General features: G+C 47.2%; 1 protein-coding gene across 1 annotated transcript in view; it reads right to left on the bottom strand.

Annotated features, from left to right (window-relative positions):
• The window catches only part of SAR1A (secretion associated Ras related GTPase 1A), a 193,870-nt gene that overhangs the window by 20,211 nt on the left and 158,052 nt on the right, over positions 1 to 15,607 (bottom strand). Inside the window, exon 6 of the mRNA XM_069240378.1 lies at positions 9,681 to 9,812. Within this exon, the coding sequence (XP_069096479.1) occupies positions 9,681 to 9,812 (132 nt within the window). The remainder of the gene's footprint in view (positions 1 to 9,680; positions 9,813 to 15,607) is intronic.

Below are 15,607 nucleotides of genomic sequence, written 5' to 3'. Positions count from 1 at the left end.
CTCAGGGAAGTAATGGCGATGAGAAATGCCACCTTCCAGGTTAGGAACTGTATGTCGCAGGAGTGCATGGGTTCAAAAGGTGGACCCATAAGTCTAGTTAGGACAACATTTAGGTTCCATGAAGGAACAGGTAGTGTTCTTGGTGGTATAATTCTCCTAAGGCCCTCCATGAATGCTTTAATGACTGGTATTTTATATAGGGAAGTTGAATAGGTAGTCTGCAGGTATGCAGATATTGCTGCAAGGTGAATCTTAATGGAAGAGAAAGCTAGGTTAGATTTTTGTAAGTGAAGCAAGTAACCCACTACATGTTCTGGAGTTGTGTGTAATGGTTGTATTTGATTAATATGGCAGTAGCAAACAAACCTCTTCCATTTACTTGCATAGCAGTGCCTGGTGGATGGCCTTCTTGCTTGTTTTATGACTTCCATACATTCTTGGGTAAGTTGTAAGTGCCCGAATTCTAGGATTTCAGGAGCCAGATTGCTAGATTCAGCGATGCTGGATCTGGGTGTCTGATCTTTTGGTTGTGCTGTGTCAACAGATCTGGCCTGTTGGGCAATTTGATGCAGGGTACCACTGATAGGTCTAGCAGCGTTGTGTACCAGGGTTGCCTTGCCCAAGTTGGTGCTATCAATATGAGTTTGAGTTTGCTTTGACTGAGTTTGTTTACCAGGTAAGGAAGGAGAGGGAGAGGAGGAAAAGCGTAAGCAAATATCCCTGACCAGTTCATCCATAGGGCATTGCCTTGGGATTGTTTGTGTGGGTATCTGGATGCGAAGTTTTGGCATTTTGCGTTCTCCCTTGTCGCAAACAAGTCTATCTGAGGTGTTCCCCAGAGTTTGAAATAAGTGTTCAGTATTTGGGGGTGAATTTCCCATTCGTGGACCTGTTGGTGATCTCGAGAGAGATTGTCTGCGAGTTGATTTTGTATCCCTGGTATAAACTGTGCAATTAGGCGAATTTGGTTGTGAATTGCCCAATGCCAAATTTTTTGTGCTAACATGCTTAACTGCGTGGAGTGCGTCCCTCCCTGCTTGTTTAGATAATACATTGTTGTCATGTTGTCTGTTTTGACGAGAATGTATTTGTGAACTATTATTGGTTGGAAAGCTTTTAGTGCTTGAAAAACTGCAAGAAGTTCTAGGTGATTGATATGCAGTTTTGTTTGATGTACGTTCCATTGTCCTTGTATGCTGTGTTGATCGAGGTGTGCTCCCCACCCTGTCATGGAAGCATCTGTTGTTATTACGTATTGTGGCACTGGGTCTTGAAAAGGCCGCCCCTTGTTTAAATTTATGTTGTTCCACCACAGAAGCGAGAGGTAAGTTTGGCGGTCTATTAACACCAGATCTAGAAGGTGACCCTGTGCTTGAGACCACTGTGATGCTAGGCATTGTTGTAAGGGCCTCATGTGCAGTCTTGCGTTTGGGACAATGGCTATGCATGATGACATCATGCCTAGGAGTTGTAATACCATCTTTGCTTGTATCTTTTGTGTTGGATACATGCGTTGTATGATGGTGTTGAAATTTTGAATTCTTTGTGGACTTGGAGTGGCTACTCCCTTTGATGTGTCTATTATGGTTCCCAGGTATTGTTGTACCTTGCGTGGCCGAATCTTGGATTTTGTGAAATTGACGGTGAACCCTAGTTTGAAGAGGGTTTGTATGATATGATTTGTGTGATTTGAGCACTCTATTAACGAATGGGCCTTGATTAGCCAGTCGTCTAGATATGGGAACACATGTATTTGCTGCCTTCTGATGTGTGCAGCGACTACCGCTAGACATTTGGTAAAGACTCTTGGTGCGGTTGTTAATCCGAAAGGCAGTACCTTGAATTGGTAATGTATTCCTTTGAATACAAACCTTAGGTATTTCCTGTGCGATGGGTGAATTGGTATATGGAAATAAGCATCCTTGAGGTCTAAAGTTGCCATGTAGTCGTGCAGCTTTAGCAATGGCAATACTTCTTGTAGTGTGACCATGTGGAAGTGGTCTGATTTGATGAAAGTGTTGACTACTCTGAGGTCTAGGATTGGTCTCAGTGTTTTGTCCTTCTTTGGTATCAGAAAGTACAGTGAGTAAACTCCTGTGTTTATTTGTGTGTTTGGCACTAATTCGATTGCATTCTTTTGCAATAGTGCCTGCACTTCTATCTCTAGGAGATTGGAATGGTGTGTTGTTAAATTTTGTGCTTTTGGTGGTATGTTTGGAGGGAACTGTAGAAATTCTATGCAGTAACCATGTTGGATAATTGCTAGAACCCAAGTGTCTGTAGTGATTTTCTCCCATGCTCTGTAATAATGACCTATTCGTCCCCCCACTGGTGTTGTGTGGAGGGGGTGAGTGACATGTGAGTCACTGTTTAGTAGTAGGGGTTTTGGGGCTTTGGAATCTTCCTCTATTTCTAGGGAATTGCCCTCCTCTATATTGTCCCCGAAAACCTCCTCTATACTGTCCTTGGTAACTGGACGGTGTGGCTTGTGAGGTGCTGGCTTGTGTGCTTTGACCCCGAAACCCCCCTCGAAAGGGCGGTTTACGGAATGAGCTGTAATTCCCTCTGCTCTGCGGGGAGTAGAGTGCGCCCATGGCTTTGGCAGTGTCCGTATCTTTTTTGAGTTTCTCAATCGCTGTGTCCACTTCTGGACCGAACAGTTCTTTTTCATTAAAAGGCATATTGAGAACTGCTTGTTGAATCTCTGGTTTAAATCCAGACGTTCGGAGCCATGCATGCCTTCTGATAGTTACAGATGTATTAATTGTCCGTGCAGCTGTATCTGCAGCGTCCATGGAGGAGCGGATCTGGTTGTTGGAGATGGCCTGTCCCTCCTCAACCACTTGTTTTGCCCTATTTTGGAAGTCTTTGGGCAGATGTTCAATGAGATGTTGCATCTCGTCCCAGTGGGCTCTGTCATAGCGCGCAAGTAGTGCCTGGGAGTTCGCGATGCGCCACTGGTTTGCAGCTTGTGCTGCGACTCTTTTACCAGCTGCATCAAACTTGCGGCTTTCTTTATCTGGGGGTGGTGCATCTCCAGATGTGTGAGAGTTGGCCCTTTTCCTAGCTGCTCCTACAACAACAGAGTCTGGTGGCAGCTGTGTTGTGATGAAAGCCGGGTCTGTAGGAGGCGGCTTATACTTTTTTTCCACCCTTGGTGTGATTGCCCTACTTTTGACCGGGTCCTTAAATATGTCTTTTGCGTGCCGGAGCATACCAGGGAGCATAGGCAGGCTTTGGTAGGAGCTGTGGGTGGAGGAGAGTGTGTTGAACAGGAAATCATCCTCGACCTGTTCTGAGTGGAGGCTTACGTTGTGAAATTGTGCTGCTCTAGCCACCACCTGAGAGTACGCGGTGCTGTCTTCTGGTGGAGATGGTTTTGTAGGGTATGCCTCTGGGCTGTTATCTGACACTGGGGCGTCGTATAGGTCCCATGCGTCCTGGTCTTGGTCACCCTGGCTCATGGTGGTGTGAGCTGGGGAGTGTGATGGCGTTTGTGCTGGTGAAACGTTAATCACGGGCGGAGGAGAGGGTGGTGGTGTAACTCTTTTCACCACTTTTGGTTGTGGTGCTTGTTCCGTCTGGAACTCCAACCTTCTCTTTCTCCTAATGGGGGGAAGGGTGCTTATTTTTCCTGTCCCCTGCTGAATGAAGATACGCTTTTGCGTATGGTCCGCATCCGTTGCTTGTAGCTCTTCCTCAAACCTATGCTTCTGCATTTGGGAGGTTAGCGAGTGCTCTTCTGTATAAGAGCCTGAAGCTGGGTCGCTTGCAGTTTGTTTCGGCGTCGAAACTGTGTCTGCGTGTTTTTTCGGCTCCGAGGTGACTTTTTTCCTTTTCGGGGCCGAAACCTCTCGGCGTCGATCTGTTTCGGTGCCGCTGTCTCGGCGTCGAGCCGTGTCCACACCGGCATCTCGGTGTCGAGGCTTGTCTCCAGCACTTTCTCGGTCCCGAGAAGGCTGCGTGCCGGTGTCTCGACCGGAGTCGGACGATCTCGGCACTGTTTGGGCCTTTTTCGGTGCTGACGGTCGGTCACCGATTTTATGGGTTGAGCCATGGCCTGATGGCAGTGGCGTCCCCTGGGCCTTGTAAATGTTTCTTTGTGTGGTTTTCGACGTCTTACTCACGGTTTGTGTATCGTCGAATCCTTCGGAGTCTGAGTCTTGGATCGAGAAGGTACCTTCCTCTTCCTGTTCCTCGAACTCCCGTCGGGCTGTCGGTGCGGACGCCATTTGAAGTCTTCTGGCTCGACGGTCTCGGAGTGTTTTTCTGGACCGGAACGCACGACAGGCCTCGCAGGTGTCTTCGCTGTGCTCAGGTGACAGACACAGGTTGCAGACCAAGTGTTGGTCTGTGTAGGGGTATTTATTGTGGCATTTGGGGCAGAAACGGAACGGGGTCCGTTCCATCGGCGTTCTTCAGCACGCGGTCGGGCCGACCAGGCCCCGACGGAGGATCGAAAAATTACCCCGAAGGGCACCGGAGCTCTTCGATCTTCGATGCGGTGTTGAATGTAGGTATGCCGATCCCGAACGCAACAATACCGACGAAAATCTTCCGAAATTAACTATTTTTTCTGTTCCGAAACTCGGAGCGACAGGAACACGTCCGAACCCGATGGCGGAAAAAAAACAATCGAGGATGGAGTCGACGCCCATGCGCAATGGAGACAAAAGGAGGAGTCACTCGGTCCCGTGACTCGAAAGACTTCTTCGAAGAAAAACAACTTGTAACACTCCGGCCCAACACCAGATGGCGAGCTATTGCAGAACATGCGTATCTACAGCGACAGATGCCATCGAACATAATGATATCTGACCAAGACTGACACTGAAGAGTCCTAAGGACTAGGGGTGTACTAGAACACCAAAGGTAAGTATAGCAGGTATTCCCCAGGAGCCTGTGTGCAGAGGTGTTGCTTAGTGTCGGTGTCCCCTAGGATAACACTGAGTAAGTCACAGTTAGGAAAAGGTTGGAAACTGACCCTTCCTAGAGGACCCGGAGGACACCCATTCGAACAAGGAAGGTTCAGGAGTGCCCCCTTCCGTGAATACCCACAGGAGTGGAGTACCTACACCAGGAAGCCCAGGTGCAGAAGTGTCAGAACCTACAGTTGAAGTCAATGGGGGCCTCAGCTGTCCAGCAGCTACGGTAACCCGTGGACCAGGTCGGTAGAACCCAGGTGTGGATTACGGACAAGGAGCACCTGTGAAGCGAGGGGACAGAGTCCAGACCACCCGGAGACATCCAGGGTGTGTAGGAGGGCAATGTCCACCTTTTCAGTTGTCATGAAGATGCAGCTGCAGCATCCAGGCGATGCAGAAGGATCCCAGGAGTAGTCCATGAGCTGTCCCATGCTGGTTGTCGAATGCAGAGGGGTTTGTGGTCAGCAGGACCACCAACAAGCCTTGGCAAATGCAAACGGAGGGTTGCAGAAGTTGGGACCAGCAAGGTCCCAGGGACTCAACCTTTACAGGTAAGTGAGGACCGGCCCTCCGCATTGAGGAGAGCCAGCAGAAATCATTGGGAGACCCCAGGAGGACCTATTGGCAGCAGGCACAGGGAGTCACGAGGAGGCCTCAGCAGCACAAAGTAGATGGATGCCCACACTGCAGAGGCTGCAGGGAGGACATTGTTCTAGGAGCTGTGTGATGCATGAGGCTTCTTGGATTTAGGAGGTCTTTGAGCTGAAGAGCCAACAAGCCTAGGTGATGACAACAGATGCAGTGCACAGGGATTCAGTCTCAGCAGCTCCAACGAGGGACAAGAGTCTTCCCAGTTGCAAAGAAGACAGGTAAGACCTCTAGAGAGCCACAGAACTACCACCTGTGTTGCAGAGCCTTGAAGAGTCTGTGGGAAAGCAGGTTCCACAAACTGGTCATAGACATTGAGGTGCCTGTGGTTGGAAGGGAGTGTCTCCTTCACTCCAAGGGAGATTCCTTCTGGATGTCCTTGGTGCAGGCAGAGTCCTTGTAACTCTGTAGGATGCACGACCACGGAAGTTGCAGAGTTCTTGCAATGCTCGGGTACAAAGTTGCAGTAGGAGTCCTCCTACCAGTTGCAGTATTGTCTTGGTTCCTGGTGAAGTTCAGCAGCAGAATCCGGTGTCTTGGTCGCACAAGAAGTTGTGAAGATTAATCTGGGGTCCAACCCTCAGAGGAGCCCTTAAAAAACCCAGGAAGGGTGTTGGATGACTACTGCGGTGACCCACCTATCTGGCGGTGTAGTGATGGGAGCAGGAGGGTTATTGGAGCGACGTTGCACAGCCGGCAGTATAACCAAGTCAGATTTGGGTTGACCAGTCAGACATGCGGGGAATTTTCTGGGGCGGCACTGCCACCTTTGTAGCTGGGTCCTTCATAATCTTTATCCTCTTCTCCCAGATATATTCAGTGATGGGGGTAGCTTTGACTGATTTCCTTGTCCTTTAAAATCAAAGAAAACAATCAGCCTGCTTGATGGAAGTTGTGAGGTGAAACCTTGTTGTTGCTCTATCCATCAAGTTATGAAACCCCCCTTATCCTCGGGGGGGGGGGGGAAGAGTATGATGGGTGTGGTGGTGGAAGTGACAGTGTGGAAATGAGTCATTCCACTCACTGTATGGAGGAACATTCTGCTGTATCTCTGCTCCTTCTCTTTCATCGTCTGATGAAGAGGGGTCTTCTCTTGGTGGTGCCACTTAGGTTGGTCCTGATGTAATTCTGAGAGTTAAAGGTGGAGGAATGTACTGAGGCGTAGCAGGTACAGCTGGTTTAGGTGGTAGTACCTACTGTTCAGTCGTTTTAGGAAATCTCCGTTGGTAATCTTGCAACATAGCTTGCAAATCCTGTACTAAAGAGAAAGGTAATTGTACTTCCTCCTGTCGTTTATTATGATAATGTCGCTCGTAGTATCACTTTGGCGGAGGAGCATAGTATTGATGATAACATTGCTCATCTTCATAAATGTCATGATCTTCCTGACATTTAACCAGAAGTTCAGATGGACTGTGCGCACAGTCCCAAATGGTCCCTCATCATCTGACGTCTCTATATCTAACAGATGTGATGAAGGAAAAGGTGAGGTCTTACTAGGAGACATTAGTGCTGGAGTTAATGTCCTTGTGACCACTTAGTTGACGCAATGTCTGGAAGTGAGGTTGGCGTCGTCAGTAATGATGGTTTCGCTGTCAAGCGTGTCTTTGGCATTGCCGTCTACAGTGGTGTCATTGATGGTGCTGCAGTTGATGGAGTAGTCGTAGACTGTAGCGCTGACGGTAGGTGAATGCTCGTCGACGATATGGAAGCATTGATGGCCTCTGTTGTCCTTCCTGCTGACAATGGCCTCGTGGATAAGACTGTTACCACCGTTGTCAACTAATGTCAACAATGTTTTTGTAGCAGTCTTAGACATACATGATGCTCCATATTTTTTTTTAGATGGAGTAGTGGGTTGAGAGGAGGCCTTCTCTGCGAGATTTGGTGCTTTTTCTCCTTTTTCAGAGGATCTTTATGGTGGTAAGGACTTTACTCTCCACAGATGTTCCCTTAGAGGATCTTGTCTTTTTTCTTGACCTCTCTGAAGTGTCTGTCCTCTTTAGAAGTGGTAATCTTTTGGAATTTTAAGGACTTTTTACTCTCCACAGATGTTCCCTTAGAGGATCTTGTCTTTTTTCTTGACCTCTCTGAAGTATCTGTCCTATTTAGGAGTGGTAATCTTTTGGCTCTTAGACTTCTGTAGCCATCTTTGTAGATAAGGCTCTACATTTCTTAAAGTCCTTTACCTGTTGACTGGGGTAGAGGTAATAAAGACATTCCTTATGTGGGTCCTCCACATGAAGATGTTTTTCTCACGGGGCTTGCGGGGTCTGAAGAGTCCTTTCTTGGAAGTTTCAGACTTTTTCAGCTGAATTGCAGGTTAAAGTAAGGAAAAAAAAATGAGCAGTGCTCAGGGAAACTCCTTTCACACAATGTGCAGTAGAAAGTCTGAGGGATGCAGCCTCTTGGGAGTGTTCTAGAGGGTGCTTTTGTCTAGTTGATCATGGTTCAAGTTTGGTCCTTTTTCAAAAAGGACATTACTTTGTTAAAGAGACTGTCCATTGCCGTTGGGGCCTATGGTAATGATATATTCTGCTATAATATGGTATTATGGGACTCCCACTTCGACGACTGGGAATAATTTTAGCAGTGAATTTATGAAAGATCCAATACTGGAGAAAGAGATGTTACTGTCACCAGTCATTTATAAGAATAAATGGCCGAAGGCAGTCAGGGCATTTAATGCTCCCATTCATTAAGGGCCCCTGGCACAAATAAATATTAATTGCGCAGGACAGTAACAGTTATTAAGTATATACTGCTCAGAGCACCAAGGAACTCAGTAGTTAGACTGAAAATGGCTCCTGGCATTAATAATCACCAAGGACCCCAGCCTGTAAAGAGCTTTAATGACAGAATACATTATTAGGCTGACTATGCCCCAGCACGAAATATATGTTAATGACCTCTTGGATTCGTAACACTAATGGCTGAAGCAATGTTGACTGGCCGTTGATGCTCCTTCAAAGTAAAAAGTCTAACTAAATATCAATGATGGAAAGCAAAAATGTGACTAAAGTAACCTACTGAATAAGAATACGGCTAGTCGTTTAGGAGCATCAATGCGGCCCTAAGCAGCTATGCTCAAAGACCGCATACTTTAACTACGGACCCAACTTTAAAAATCAAAGATACTGAGAACTCAATTTCAGAAGAAACTCCATTAGATGAATTATATTTTTTAAAATCTAAATGGTGAAGCTCACCCATCCAGTGTACAATTTCAAAAGATATTAAAAACCTGCTCCCCCCCCCACCTCCTCTAGAAAACAAGCATTAAATGTACAATATTACTTTAATGTTGCCAAGGTGTTAGGATTTTAGCACTTAAGACAAGTTAATGAAGGTATGGAATTAACATACTAAGAAAATAATTAAACTTTTGCAAATTCAAACAAAGGAAAACTATTAGAACAGTGGTCCCTAACCTTTTGGATTCTTTGGACCCCCAACTTTACACCCCCCACCCCTTTATCGTTAGTAGAACCCAGGGACCCAATTGAATCGTTACTGGAATCCAGGGAACCCTGACTAAGTCATTACTGGAAGCCTAAACATTGCAGATGATTTGAAATGAAAAACAATACACAAATAAAGAAACAAGCATTAGCAAACACATCCACAAATGACAACACATTTTGTTTTATTTGCAAACAAATAAATAAAAAATAAAACATTTCATTTTAATAGGAAGGTTGGAGCTACACCTCGTCCATAATATATTGTTTGATACACCTGCACTCTTCCCACTAATTAATCCAAGTAAACAAATTTTATTTTTAGCTCCCCCAACTTAAAACTACTTGGCATTTACAGTATGTTAAAAAAAATTCAATTGTACATTTAGCCACTTTATTTACACTTTATTAATATGTTAATTTTATTAAATTTTCTAAGCAATCACGGACGCCCCGAGGAGGCTCCGAGGACCTGCAGGGATCCCGGGACCAAAGGTTGGGAACCACTGTATTAGAATATAATAATAATAATAATAAATAAAAAAAAATTAAAACATTTAAAAAAATCACATTTCAGACCATTGTTACGTTAAAAAACCCTTTGTACTACCATGAATGTTAAAGTCAGCAACCACTGTTGTCTTACCTTTCCTGTGGTCTGTCCATACAGTCCAAAAATTTCCCGAAGCTTCTCTTCGCTGATGGCTTCAGGCCGGTCTATTTTATTACCCAGAATTAGGATTGGCACATTGGATATTGTTTCATCAGTCATTAATGCCTGCAACGAACAAAAAACACTAGGTCAACTGCACAGAGTTTATAAGTCGCAGATAGAAGAAAGCTTAAGTGATAACACTTCAATAATCAACTGTATGTGTGGTCACCTTTCAAACATAAAACTATAGAGAACAATTCCATTTTAACCAACTGGTTGTTCAACAAACTGGATACAGGGGTCCATTTGTAAGTGCCAGTGAACCTCAACTCTTCCGGCGTGGGTGTCAGCCAACGGCCAATACCAGCAATAAGTCCCCAGTGTGGACACTGGTCTAAGCTGCTCCTGAGGCTTCCTCTTTCAAGCCCAAGGAATCCCTTCCATTTCAGCCCTGTCCCTCCCCATGTGCGACATCAGCGCACCATACGTTGCATTGACATATCACCACCAGAGGGGCCAGAAAGCAGAAGCTGAGTGATCTCTGGGGCACACAGTGGGGATTGTAGGCCATAGGCTGCCTTCCCATGCTAAACGGATGGATCACTGGAAAGGACAGTGTCCCCTTTCCAGTAATGCCTTCCTCAAACAAATTCCAGTGGGCATACAATTTGTTTTGGCCAGCAATGCAGTTTTCCCTGGGGGTGCAAACGACCTCCACCAGGAGCAAATAAAACGGACAAAAGAACACAAAAATAAGATCCACACAAGTCATGTTATCCCTGACTCCCCCTGGGTGTCTAGTTTTCAGAAATGTCTAGGTTTGGCACATTTGTCTAGGTGCCGCCCGAGCTAGGCCACAAAATCTGCAGCTAACCACATGGCAAAAAAAAAAAGTCAGTTTTAATGGGAAAAAGTTGATCTGTCCAGTGTGCAAGAAAGAAGACATTTTGCAAAGTGCCCTCTGAATCACATGATAGTATCAGCACCCATTAATTCACATGTGGACATATAGCCACTGTCCCTAGACTCATTATCTTATGCACATTTAAAAAATGCATACGTTTTCTTTATACACCTTTTTCACTACTTCTATTTTACCATAATAATTCTATATGCGGTACACAATGAAAGGTAATTGTAAGGTGCTCCATGACCAAAAGGCTCTACTGGATGCAACAATAAATGCTTTTTAAAACAGCCATTTGACAAGAAGTTACAGATGAAAATGTTCTCACAAAGAGGTTTTTTTCCTGCCCATTATTAATTTTTGCTATTTCAACATTTATTTTCTTTGGGAAAACCTTGAGGGATCTACAGGAATGACCCCTCCCCCAAACACCCACCTCCAGCTTAATTCAGAATTTTGTCTACATTACAGATATATAAAGCTTTTCTAGGATCACACATAGGTTTTACACCTACTTCCACCAGATACTGCAAGTAGGCTGAACACAAATTAGGACAAGAAGGCCTACCTCTTTGAAAAATTAAAAAACTGAGGTAAAAAAATGTTTTTGACACAGATCTGCTTGTGTCTGAAAGCTGGGAAGGCGGTGATCTTAGCACATCAAGCCTTTTGTTGATGTCATTTTTAGACAAAAAGAACAAGTTACTTACCTTCGGCAATGTATTATTTAGTAGAGACTATCTAGCTGCAGATTCCTTACCTTTAGAACTCCCTGGCGTTAGCTTGGAATCTGGAACTTTTGCGCGCTCTATCGGGTGGTGTCATTCGGATCCGTGTGGAGTCGGCCACATCAGTGCAGCAGTATGTGACGTCGTCGTCACCTATAAAAGGCACCACCCAGGCGCACGTACATCAATTCTTTTTTTGCATACTTCAAAGCCAGAAGCGTAGAGCCATGGAAAGAACAGTTTGTTTGTGCCAAAAAACTAGGGCCATGAAAGGGGCAGTTCCTGACCCAGCAGAAATGTCAGCAGAGCGGGGAGGCATGGGTGGGTGTAAGGAATCTGCAGCTAGATAGGGTCTCTACCAGATAATGTGATACCGAAGGTAAGTAACTTGTTCATCTAATAGAGACTTCTAGCTGCAGATTCCTTACCTTTAGAATAGATATCCAAGCCATAACCTCCTAGCGTGAGTGAAGTCCACTCACGATGAAGAGCGTTGCTGACTGATTGCTGCCTTCGAAACTCCAATGTGCAATACTGCTGACATTGTGTGTTCTCTTTGGAGGCAAACAGATCTAATCAAGACTCACGCCACTGCTGAGAGAGTCCTTGTGCCACCTCCAGATGGAGACGCCACTTGTGATCCTCTAGGCAGGAGTTGAAACACCAGGGTTATGCCCTGCTGTTCCAGCCATGTCCAGAGATGCAAGGCCTCTTGACAAAGTGTCCAAGACCCCACACCGCCCTGCTTGTTGCAGTACATTGCCGTGATGTTATCCACGAACACCTGCACTATCTTCCCTTTGACAACAGGAAGAAATACCTTCAATGCTGATCGGATCGCCCGGAGCTCCAATAAGTTGATATGGAGTCTAGATTCCGCCGGAGAACCAGAGGCCTCTGATCTCCACCTCTCAGATGGCCGCCCGTCCCAGAAGTGATGCATCTGTCACTACTGGGAGGTCTGGTTGGGGAAGGGAGACAAGTCGACCTTGGACCCAATCGCAATTCACCAACCACCACTGCAGATCTTTTACAGTTCCCTCCACTATCTGAGCTGTGTCCATGAGATTTCTCTGATACTGTACTCATTGGACTTAAGGTCCCACTGCAGAGCCCTCATATGCCACATGGAATGTTTTACTAACAGGATGCAGGAGGCCATTAGGCCCAACAGGCTCAGAGTCTGTCTCACCTAGATCCAGGCTGGAGGCTGAAACATCAGAATCATAACCTTAATATCCTGGACTCGCTGCTCAGGAGGATAAGCCCAAAACTGCACTCTGCCCAGAACAGATCCAATGAAAGGGAGCGTCTGAGAGGGAGTAAGGTGTGACTTCAGCATGTTTATAGTGAACCCGGGCGAATGCAGGAAGTTCGCCACAATCAGAAGTTGGGTGATGACAGCTTGGGGTGAAAAAGCCTTCAACAGCCAGTCACTGAGGTAGGGGAAGACAAACGCCTAGCATGCATAGATGAGCTGCGACCATCGCCATCACCTTGGTGAACACCCGACGGGCACTGGTAAGGCAGAAGGGTAGCACAGTAAAATGAAAGCGCTTGTGGCCTACCTTGAACAGCAAGTAGCGCCCATGGGCAGGCAGGGAAGGAGATGTGAAAATACAAATCCTCTAAGTCCAATGCTACCATCCAGTCTCTATGGTCTATGGCAGACAAGCCAGAGTGAGCATTTTGAATTTCTCCCCTTTGAGGAAGAGACTGACGTACCGCAAATCCAAAATAGGGCGAAGGCCTTGTTCTTTTTGGATATCAGAAAGTAGCGGGTATAGCAACCACTGCTTACTTCTGGTATCAGGTACCCTTTCTATGGCTCCCTTCCTTGGCCTAGAGAGCCGTAACTTCCTCGCAGAGCAATACCAAGTGATCCCCCAGCAGCTGTTCTCTTGAGTAAGGCACTGGGTGAGGCAAAGTCTGTAAGGGGAGGAAATAGCTCATCTGTATGATCTGCAAGACCCATCTGTCCAATGTTATGGACCGCCACTGAAAGGAGATGAAATTGGATCCTCCCTCCAACTGTATGTTCATGGTCTTGCAGTATCATATTAGGGGGCTTGGATGCTGTGGAGGTGGGGGGGGCATGGTGGCGGATGACTTCTGGCCAGACCGACTGGGTCTGAAGGCACCATAGCCTCATCCCCACAAAGGACGCTGACCTGGCAGAGGACGGTGGCTGGTCTGTGAATGGTGTGGTACCTTGCCCCTTTCGAAGCCTCAAAAGGGGCGATAGACAGACTGTTGGCAAGGGGTCTCCAAGAAGCCCAAGGACTTGGCCATAGACCGTGATTCCTTGAAGCTCTCCAGCGCAAAGTCTGCTCTTTCCCCAAAAAGGGCAGGTCCATAAGATTTGCCTGGACAACCCCCGAAAAGCCAGAGGTATGTAGCCAGGCATGATGTTGAAGGGCCCCTGTCAAGGAAATTGCCCTAGCCAGCGAGATAGTCATGCCCAAACCACCCCTGATGGTAAACTTGGCTGCATCTCTTTCATCTTTAACTGCCTGTAAGAGAGTGGCCTGCATGTCTTCCGGGACCAGAGGCAGCACCTGTGCCACCGTATCCCATAATGTATGGGAAAAACAGCCCAATAGGCACGAGGTGTTTGTTGACCTCCATGCCAGGCTGGAGGAAGAAACCATCTACTGTCTCAATCGATACTGTTTCTTGGGTTCTTTATCCAGTGGAATATGTCGGTGGGGGCCAGGACTGGATCGGGGTTGCCAGATGGGAAGGTGTCATGAGAAGTGGACTTCTGGGCCACCAAGCTCTCCGGGGTAGGGTGTTGCGTGAAGAAGCTAGGGTCGCCCACAGCAAAGGATGGTGGCTGCCAATCGTCCTGTTTACAGGCACCCCTGTGTTGAGTTAGGACCACGTCCCCAGCAGGACATCGGTGAGGGCTTCATTAAAGGGCAACAACGGTTCAGGTGACGAAGCCCCTAGCTGAAGCCCCTCCATCAAGATGTTAGTCTTGACCTGCACCAAGGGAAGCACAAGGTCCAGGACTATAGCTGCCCTGCATACCACCATTGCATATGATGCACCTCTTCCGTAGCCACTGTAGGAGGTGAGAGCATGCCAGTATCTGGAGAGGTGTCCAGTCCACTGGCCACTGCTAGCTCCTCAGACCAATCTATAAGCTGTAACTGGGACCCTAGAGGGTCCTGATAACCTTCCCATTCCTCACCAGTGCCTGGCTGTTTGGAACAAATGCTCAGGCAATGATCTGGCACCTGTGGGCACCGTTGCGCAGGAGTTGGCGTAGCCTGACATTGTTCCAGCCCTTTGGTTATTAGAATGGGGCTTGCGCCAACGTGGGTCAGCAATGCCAGAAGAGGTCGACTGTGCGGACCCAGTGTAGTTGTGGATCCGATATTGAATCGGAGAGACCTCATAGGCACCGAAGCTGCTGGCAAGGAATCTGATGGGGCCTCTGCCGAACCCGCAGGAGCTCCAGGGGGGCCAGCCTGCTCAAATATAAGATGCATGGCCTCGTAAAACTCTGAGCTGGGCAGAGGTCGCTCTGGCACCCCCCAAAGGAGGAGCGGAGGGAGGGGGTTGGGTGGGAGAAGGGGGGTGGTTTTGGAGTCACCACTGGCAACGATTCCGCAGCTGAAATGTCAACATTCCGGACTCATTTCATCAGCTGGCGGACAAGGTAAAGTCGAACTCTGCTTGGACTTCTTTTTGTGCCTCTTCCCAAAGTGCCTGGAGGAGCTTGAATGGGATGAAGAAGACTTAGAGCCCCTGGAACAGTCCTGCGACCTTCTCCTCAACAGAGACCTCCGAGGAGTCTCACCAGCCGATGTCAACTGCTGGGCACCCATGAGCTTCAAGGACTGCTCCCTCAAAGCTTTCGGAGCCATGGCCCGGCAGTCCAAACACGACTGAGTCGTGGTCTCAGGATAGGCACCAGAGACATACCTGGTGGGAGTGGGTCACCACCATGGCACGGTGGCATGTGCCACACGGCTTGATCCCGGTCTTCCTAGAAGCCATTCCTGCACAGATGCAAAAGAAGTCTCAACAAAGGTAAAAAAAAAGCATGTAAAAAAAAGACAAAGGGTAGCTTGATTCCCGATCTGTACTTTTACCGGCGCAGAAGGAAAGAAATGACATACAAGAGCCGGGATGGTACCTTTATAGGTGGATGTGACGCGTCAGACGGTGCCGACGAGGCAATGCGGATTCGACCACCACCACCTGATGGCACGTGCAAGGCTATTGCTCTGCAAACTTTCCAGATTCCGGATTCCAAGATGACACCAGGAAAT

Source organism: Pleurodeles waltl, chromosome 6 (assembly GCF_031143425.1).
Source record: "Pleurodeles waltl isolate 20211129_DDA chromosome 6, aPleWal1.hap1.20221129, whole genome shotgun sequence".
Taxonomy (NCBI): domain Eukaryota; kingdom Metazoa; phylum Chordata; class Amphibia; order Caudata; family Salamandridae; genus Pleurodeles; species Pleurodeles waltl.
Note: the sequence above shows the minus strand (reverse complement) of the source record. Positions and strands in the feature narration are given on the sequence as shown.